Source organism: Miniopterus schreibersii, assembly GCF_964146895.1.
Source record: "Miniopterus schreibersii genome assembly, chromosome: 14".
Taxonomy (NCBI): Eukaryota; Metazoa; Chordata; class Mammalia; order Chiroptera; family Miniopteridae; genus Miniopterus; species Miniopterus schreibersii.
The window spans coordinates 3,963,669-3,971,684 of NC_138114.1; the positions used below are offsets into that span (position 1 = coordinate 3,963,669).

At 57.3% G+C, this 8,016-nt stretch overlaps 1 protein-coding gene across 1 annotated transcript; it reads left to right on the forward strand.

Annotated features, from left to right (window-relative positions):
- The first annotated feature begins 1,348 nt into the window (after positions 1-1,348).
- Positions 1,349-6,374, forward strand: SNCG (synuclein gamma). Its single transcript, XM_081157334.1, has 5 exons — positions 1,349-1,698; positions 2,493-2,534; positions 2,866-2,993; positions 5,722-5,793; positions 6,087-6,374. The coding sequence occupies exons 1-5, from the start codon at positions 1,578-1,580 to the stop codon at positions 6,105-6,107; spliced, it is 384 nt and encodes a 127-aa protein (XP_081013460.1). The 5' UTR covers positions 1,349-1,577; the 3' UTR covers positions 6,108-6,374.
- Positions 6,375-8,016: the final 1,642 nt, after the last annotated feature.

Here is an 8,016-nt window from a genome sequence, read left to right on the forward strand (position 1 = left end):
GAGGCCCAAGTGTGGTAGGCAGTGGGACAGACATGAGCAGAGCAAGGACGATGGGTCACCAGGTCACCAGTGTGGAAAGCCTCAGGTGCCTAGCAAAGGACAAATGTAGGGTGGGACCTCAACCCCAGGGTGGCCTTTCCTCCCCTAGCATATCGCAGGTCTTGCTGTTTGGACCCCTGACCTTTCCGCCCTGGAGATAACATCTAGGTCTCAGTTATATTTCAGCTCCAGGCCCAGAAAAGCAGCAAAACCAGATGAGCGACCCCATGGCTGCCTCAGGACCAGCTGCATTGGATAATACCCCCTGCCCTGGTGCCAACCAGTCAATCAGGGGAGACCCCGACCCTGAAAGGGCACACCTGGAAGGCTGCAGAATATTCTGTTGAAATCTTCCCCTGAAACCTCCCCTAAAATCTCCCACCTTAAAACCTTAGGGCGAGGACCCAGTGCTCTCTCCCTGGGGAGCACGCCAGCGCCTTTTCCTTACTCCCTTTCTCCTCCCTCCAGGGCGTTACCATTACCGTCCTCACTCTCAAGCTCCAAGGGCCTTTCCTTTGCCTCTATAACTTGTTTCCTAAGCCCATTTCTTCTAGGAATTACTTCTTCCATCTCTGTGATTTTATAAATAAGTGTTCTCTTATTGTTTGGGTCTTGGCTCTCAGTTCTTTCCTAGCCAGAACTCATGTACTGAGGATGCCAAATCCAGGTCCTGTCGACCCCACCTGGTGCCATTCCTGCCACCCACGACCCAAGGAAGTATCCCTACTCAACATGTCCCCATAAGAGTCAGGAGAAGAGCACAGGGGTGGAGGTGGGGCTGCAAGAAGCAATTGGTTAGTCTCAGGGAACCTGCTCTGCATCCATGCTGGTGGCCAAGAAGTAGGGGACACTTCATACCTGCTCAGCGCCTGTCACCCTTGGGTTGTGGGAGCCAACAGGTGGGGAGAGGCTCAGAGGGAGAGCGGAGCTGTCTGAGGGCCATACAGCGTGTCACCAGAGGCCAGGGCATGGGAAAGCCTTTGTGGGCCTTGTCGCAGCTCCTCCACTTATCCTTGCCACAGCCCTAGGACGGGGCTCCATATTGAGTGGCTGGGCAGCCCAGGCCGGTCTGGAAGGTTGGCCACTCTTGCCTGACAGGCCACCAGGGCCCTGACCTCTACCTTACCTGGATGTTGGTAGCAAAGGCTCCTACCCACATGCCCCGGCTGTCACAGACACAACAGTCCCAGGCCTGAGGGTTCCTGGCCAGGGCAGCCCCTGTGGGTGGGAAGGACAGCGAATGAATAAAAAGCAGCCATGGATAACGAGGGGTCCAGAGCCCTGCAGCCCCTCCGGGGAAGGCGGGGCAGGAGGGAAGCGTTAAGCCAGCGGGGCCCAGGGGACCGGGACCCTGCTGCCAGCCTCCATCCTCCGCCTCTCCCTCCCTTCCTCCCTCCTCCCGCCGTCCCCACCCCCAGGCTGGCTGGGCTTCCACAGGCCAGCCGCTGCATCAATATTTCATCGGCGTCAGTAAGGCGGCAGCATCACCGCCCGCTCCAGCCGCAGCTGCAGGGAGAGGCGGCTCCGCTCCGGCCACCATGGATGTCTTCAAGAAGGGCTTCTCCATCGCCAAGGAGGGCGTGGTGGGTGCTGTGGAGAAGACCAAGCAGGGGGTGACGGAAGCGGCTGAGAAGACCAAGGAGGGTGTCATGTATGTGGGTGAGTTTGGGCGGGGCAGAGGGAGTAGCTTGGGGGCTGGAGACTGGGACGCCCAGTTACTTTGGGTCTGACCTTATCCCCCAGCCCCAGGGTGGCATTTTGGGGAGAGAACCTGGCCGTTGAGTCAGGGTCTCCAGGCCCTGAAACACCCCCATTTTCCTGCACACATCAGTGTCTGTTTGGACTTCCTCAGGGCCCCAGGAGTCTCTGGGGCAGGACAGCAAGAGGGTACCCAGCTCTGAGGCACACCTGTTTGTGTGCACACAAATGCACGCACAAATGCCCCCTGCTCCCGCATCACCGCAGGCCCCTTGACTCAGACGAGAAGCCTGGAGACCCCGCAGTCGGAGCTGGCAGGTGCTCAGTAACCAGGCCACAGGTCTCCACCCTACTCAGAGGGAATGGGTGGGATGGGGGAGATGAGACTCAGACTCAGTGTCCTGTCTAGTCCTATTCCCCCTCGGCTCCCTTTGAAAAGGAGGCAGAGCTGATGACTCAGCTCTTGTTCGCAGCCCTGTCCTGCTGCAGCTTCTGAGGCCCAGGCCACACCCATACATGGCCCAGACCCCACCTCAGGCCCTGTCCCTTTCATCCCTCCATCCTGTCCTGCCCACCTCCCATCTGCCCCCTTTCTTAGACACAGTGGGAAGCAGCCTTTGAAGGGACTGCCATTCTCCAGACATCATCCTCACCCATTAATGACCCCACAGCTTGTCCAGCTGTTCTGTTGCCCTGACATTTCCATTCCCAGCACTAGGAGTGGGTCTGGGCTGACGCCTCCATTTCCTCCCCAGGAGCCAAGACCAAGGAGGGTGTCGTGCAGAGCGTGACTTCAGGTGAGGAGCCCCAGGACCGGAGGTATAGGGGTTGGGACTTCCAGGGACTTCTGCACCCTGGTACTAAAGGCCCAAGCTCAGGGTCCTCCTTACCTCCCAACTGGGGTCCCAAGCTGTACATGGACCCAGACCCTCAGAACCTGAGCCTAGACCCAGGGTTGGCCTCACAATCATCAGAGCTCCCCTGGTGCCAGGAAGGGGGCAGTCTAGGCTCTCAGGTAGAGCCAGAGGTTCAAGTTCCCTGGGAGAGGGGCTGTTCAGGTCTGACTTAGGCAGGCCAGGCCCACGTAGGGAGGGGTTAGGGCCTAGGCCAGCCAGAGTCCTCCCACAGTGGCTGAGAAGACCAAGGAGCAGGCCAACGCTGTGAGTGAGGCAGTGGTCAGCAGCGTCAACACCGTGGCCACCAAGACCGTGGAGGAGGCGGAGAACATCGCAGTCACCTCCGGAGTGGTGCGCAAGGTGAGGTCTGGTCCCCAGCCCTGGTTGTCAGACCAGTCCCATCCTTTCCTCTGGGCCCCAGGGAAGCCAGCTGGGGAGGACGCATTATCACCCTACTGATGTACAGGGCAACGGGGACTTAGGGGCCTGGTGATCTGTGCTTTGTGTTTTCACATCCATTCAGGCAGAGTCTCCACAGCCACCCCTGTGAGGGGGCAGTTTGAGACCCAATCAGAAAGTGAGTCTCAAAACCACACCCTCTTATAGGTGCTAAGCTTTTAAGATATACCACATTTGACTAGTGAATGCAGGGTCCTGTGGGCCTCACATGGTGACAGGCAGCGTCCAGACAGTGGACACCAGGGAGTCACCACCAGCCCAGTGACCATGCTCTCCCCTCCCCCCTGTGGGCAGCCACCTCCTCCCAGGAGGAGCTGGGAAGCAGCACCCCCTGGTGATGGGAAACTGAGGTTCTGACCCCGCCCTCCTCCTCTGCCTTTGTGTGCATGTTCAGCGTGTGCCTGAGAATGTGAATGTGTGTGCTTGTGCACCTGTGTCTGTGTGCTGCCCACAGGAGAGAGCACAGGAGCAGTGGGGAACTCCCAGGAAGTGGAGGCTGGCAAGTAAAACATCCCAGCACCCACAGAGCAGGCTCTGTTTGAAGTGTTTTACACATATTAACTCATTGAATCAGCACAAAGCCCCACAAAACAGGATGTGGAAATGAAGCCCAGAGAGACTAAGCAATGTGCCCATGGGGACGTGGCTAGTCTGCGTGAGCCTGCAAGCCTGTGCCCCAGGGCAGCCTGTGCCCCAGGGCAGCCTGTGCCCCAGGGCAGCCTGTGCTCCGACTGATAGCAGCTCAGAGTGTAAGGTCGTAGTGAGGGCAGGATCCCAGTCCAGAGGGCTCTCTCCAGCTCTGTCTGAAGCTATCCTCTAGAAAGCTCCCTTACCTGGTACAAGTTGCCCAGGGCACCCAGCACTCAGAATCCCGGCTCTGGGAGTGGGTGAGGGGCAGGGGAGTGGTAGCCCTGCCCCGGCTCTGAGGGCAGCACATAGGCGTCTGCTTCCAGGGTCTCCATGTCCTTGGAGAGGCTGCTCCCTCTCCTAGTTCTCAGCTCTGCCCCTTCCTAATGCTATGACCTCAGGAGGCTACTCAACCTCTCTGGACCTCCATTTCTTCATCTTTTTTTTTTAATCCTCACCTGAGAATTTTACTTTATTATTTTATTTTACTTTTTTAGAGAGAGGGGAAGGGAGAGAGAGAAACATCAATGTGAGAGCAAAATATCGATTGGCTGCCTCCCTTACACACCACCAGGGACGGAACCCACAACCTGGGTATGTGCCCTGTCTGGGAATCGAACTGGCAACCTTTCTGTACACTTGATGACACCCAACCAACTTAGCCACCCGGCAAGGGCATCCATTTCCTCATCTTTAAAATGGGGAAGGGGTAAGAGTATGTCTTACAGGGAAATGGCCCCCAGGAAGCCGTGAGGATGGGCTCATGGTGAGCACCCAACAAAGGGAGGTGAGCACATCATCACCTTCATCAGTGCCTCTGGGCAGGACCCACATGTGCTGCAGGACAAGCCAGACCTCTCCCTCCCCTACTCCCAACAAAAGAGGCCCTGGGTGGGGGGCCTGGCTGCTTGGGTACTCCTCTCTGACCTTGGAGAAGGGCTAATGAGCCCTTGGAGCCACCCCAGGCTAGCCACAACTCACCCTCCAGTGAACCCTCCAGGAAGGTCGCAGCACTGCCTATCTGACTGCTCCCGCCACTAGACACATGCGCTTGCCTTGGGGCAGCAGGACTAAGCAGGTGACTCCCCACCCCTCACCTGAAGAGCCCGCCCCAACTCTGGTGGACATAGTTTGGTGCCCTTTTATGCCCCAGTCCACTAAGGGGCAGGATGGTCCTGTGGTAGCACGGAGGTGACAGACCCTTCAGAGGTACACGTGCTGATCACCCGGCCTGGTCCTGCCCATCAGCTGTCACACTACCTCCGCTAGGCAGGTCTCCATCTCAGGCAAGTATCCAGCTGGGCATGGGGGTAGGAGACGGAAGTGAGAGGACAGTGTAACCCCCGCAGGCCCCAACCAGACCAGCCTGGGCCAAGAACCAGCCCATCCAGGAGGCAGGGAGAAGGAAAGAGGGAAGCACTCATGCTACTCGGGCGGGGAGGGCCTGGAGCAAGCCAACCTGGTCCTTACCAGCCCCACTGCTTTGAGCTCTCAGGCCTCAAGCTGGACACCTGGCTTCCTGGCCTCAGGGTACCGGTGTGAACAGTGATATGTCCCTTCTCTTAGTGCCTTCTGGGGACTCAGGAGGACAAGGGTGTATGATCATGTGATTCCGTGACACTGAGGATGGGGTCAGGCCTAGGGCTTCAGGGGCCACTGCCCACCCCACCTACCCCATCCCACTAGGCTTCCTCAATGAGGCCCAACCAGGGGCTACACAGGAATTCAGCATCAGCTTGCAGAGGTAAAGCTGGGCTCCAAGGTATTTGGTACCCAGAGGCCTTGGCACCATCAGACAGAGCCCTCACGGGGGCCCTTACGTGATCATCACTCCCACAGGCAGTCTGGCCCTCGCACCTCCCTCACCTTGGCCCATCACGTACAGCAAGGTGATGAGGGCCTCTGCCCACCTTTGGGGCCGGGGGAGATGAGGCCATGGATGCAGGGCAGCTGGGGGCTCGGTGCGCTCCACATGGTCCCACATTCCCTTTGTTCCCCACAGGAGGAACTGAAGCAGCCTGCCCCACCCCAGGACGAGGAGGCAGCCAAAGAGGGAGAGGAAGTGGCCGAAGAGGTAGGAGCTGGGCTCCCGAGCTACACCTGGGGCCCTGGGCAAGCCTCCTACCAGAGGAGGTTTCAGGCAGGGACCCCCATTCCTCACAGACTCTCTGCTTGCCTCCTGGGGAACCAGAGCCCTCAGGGAGGACTCCTGACCTAATGTAGCCCCCTGAGCCTAAGTGTGAGGTCCCTTCTCGACTGACCCCTCAGGGCAGAGGGTTATAGAGGACTCCTGTCCCTGCCCCGCTCAGGGTGGCCACTGAGGGCTGAGGGCCCAGAGCTGTGTGTGAAGGTCATTCTCTCTCCTAGGCCAAGAGTTGGGGAGACTAGAGGGCTGCAAGTCAGCCGCAGAAGCCCACCCTTGGAGCCCATGCCCTCCCAGCACTGGAGTGCTAGTTAGTCCTAGAGCGTGACCTTCGGGTGGCCCACGCTTCCCATGCCCGCACCCAGCCCCGCAGGCCTGTCTTCTCCTGCTGCCGCCACTCTCATCTCTCCCTCCCTCGTCCTCCCAGCCTCTGGTCCTTCGCTGCTGTACATTTTTCTTTTTAACGATTTTAAATAAAGCTCAAGTCCCCACACCTGGCCCTACTCGCCTGCACTTTCTCTGTATGCTGCCTCATTCGTGAAGATGCCCTCTGGGCCCCCTGGGGACAGAAGTTGGGCCAGCCTGTTGATCTGGGACCAGGTGCCCTACAGGGACACCCTGGGCATTTCTGGAACCTGCTGAAAGCAGGCACTGCCTTTAGGGAACTCCTCTCGCCCCCATCCATCCATCTTTGCCTTTTAACTGGAGGAGGTGGCCCTGCTTTGGGCTCCCAGGACAGGCAGTCCTCAGGAGCATGAGACTGAATGCCTCCAGGTCTGAGCTTTAGCTCAGCCTCCGGGAATGGGACCCTGACAACAGCAGGTGCGTGTGGGCGTCCTGGGCCATCCTGCCATGTGTTTTTGGCTCCAGTGTCCTTTCTGAGAAAGGGACACCTAACACCCCTCCCTGGAGTAGACGGTAACTTTCAAAGATGTGAAGTCTAAACCCATAGCCAGGAGTCTTCCTTCCTCCTCGAGCGAGCCCCACCCAGCAGCAAACTCCCACCTTCCCGCGCCAAGGAGTCTGTCCAGTACCATCAGAAAACACACCAGCTGAGATGAGCAAGAATGAGCCTTGGCCTTGAGAGAAACAGTAGAAATGAATGTTTGTTGAGCTCCTCCCAGGTGTTGGACAGTTCTGAGAGCTTTACCACACTTAATCCTCAGAACAAATAATTGGTCTGCTCTCAGTTTCACAGAGAATGAACTGAAGAACAGAGAGGTTAAATAAGTTGCCCAAGGGCACACAGCTAGGAAGTGTGGGCCTGGGTGAAGCCCAGGTGGCCCTGTTCCAGAGCCACTCAGTTGACTCTGTTAAAAAACACACATAGAATTTAACCAAGATCTAATTGGCTTTATTAAGTGATTCATGAATTGGGCAGCATCCCACATAACAAGGAAGGGCACTCTGAGGGATGGTACAAACTGAAGATTTTTAGAGGAAGAAGGGTGGGGCAAGGGAGCAATGACAAAATAAAAAAAGGATTTGGGGGCAGGGATATCTCTTCCCTGGGGGAAGAGACCGGAAGGGTTTTTGTCATGCAGATCGCCTCATCTTTGGGGGTTAGGGGGTGGAGATGGCCTTAATGGTGCTTGACCAGAAAACTCCAAACTGGATGATTAAGATTACGTTTCTGGGAGGTTGAAACTGCAATTTAATCAGGTATTAAATCTAGGTTTTAGCACAAGTGACACCATTTTTGGCCTGTGGTTTTCTCTTTAATGACTCCCATGCTCTGCTAAGGCCACCCTGACTTTGTGGGCTCGTGATGGCAGGTGTCACCACTCCCCAGGTATTAAAATAGCCTGGGATGGGGCTGGTCGGTGTCCTACCGGAAGTGCTATTGGCATCACACCCTGGAGGTTTGTTCCTAGGTGACCGAGCAGAGACGAGGGGTTGCCTCTCTTTTCATACCCAGTTTGGGCTCAGAGCATGTAAGTAACTTGTTCCAGGCCTCCAGCCCTGGGTGCTGGAGTCAGAGCTTGAGTCCACACTATTTTCCCATCCTGCCTCTGTGGTGGGGAGCAGGGGTCAAGGGCACCCCTTGGGGCTAGAAACCCAGCAAGCAGAGCTGAGCTGGGTTATATCCCAGCCTGCTGGCCATGGACATCCACTGCTGATGAGGCAGGAGGGGGCAGGGGCTGCTAGTCCCCC

What these genes read in the sequence shown, in the direction of transcription:
- SNCG (XM_081157334.1), top strand. Translation starts at nt 1,578, where the DNA reads ATGGATGTCTTCAAGAAGGGCTTCTCCATCGCCAAGGAGGGCGTGGTG. An exon ending in CGTGCAGAGCGTGACTTCAG is followed by an intron (nt 2,535 to 2,865) that starts GTGAGGAGCCCC and finishes GTCCTCCCACAG; the next exon opens with TGGCTGAGAAGACCAAGGAG. An exon ending in GAGAGGAAGTGGCCGAAGAG is followed by an intron (nt 5,794 to 6,086) that starts GTAGGAGCTGGG and finishes TCTCTCTCCTAG; the next exon opens with GCCAAGAGTTGGGGAGACTA.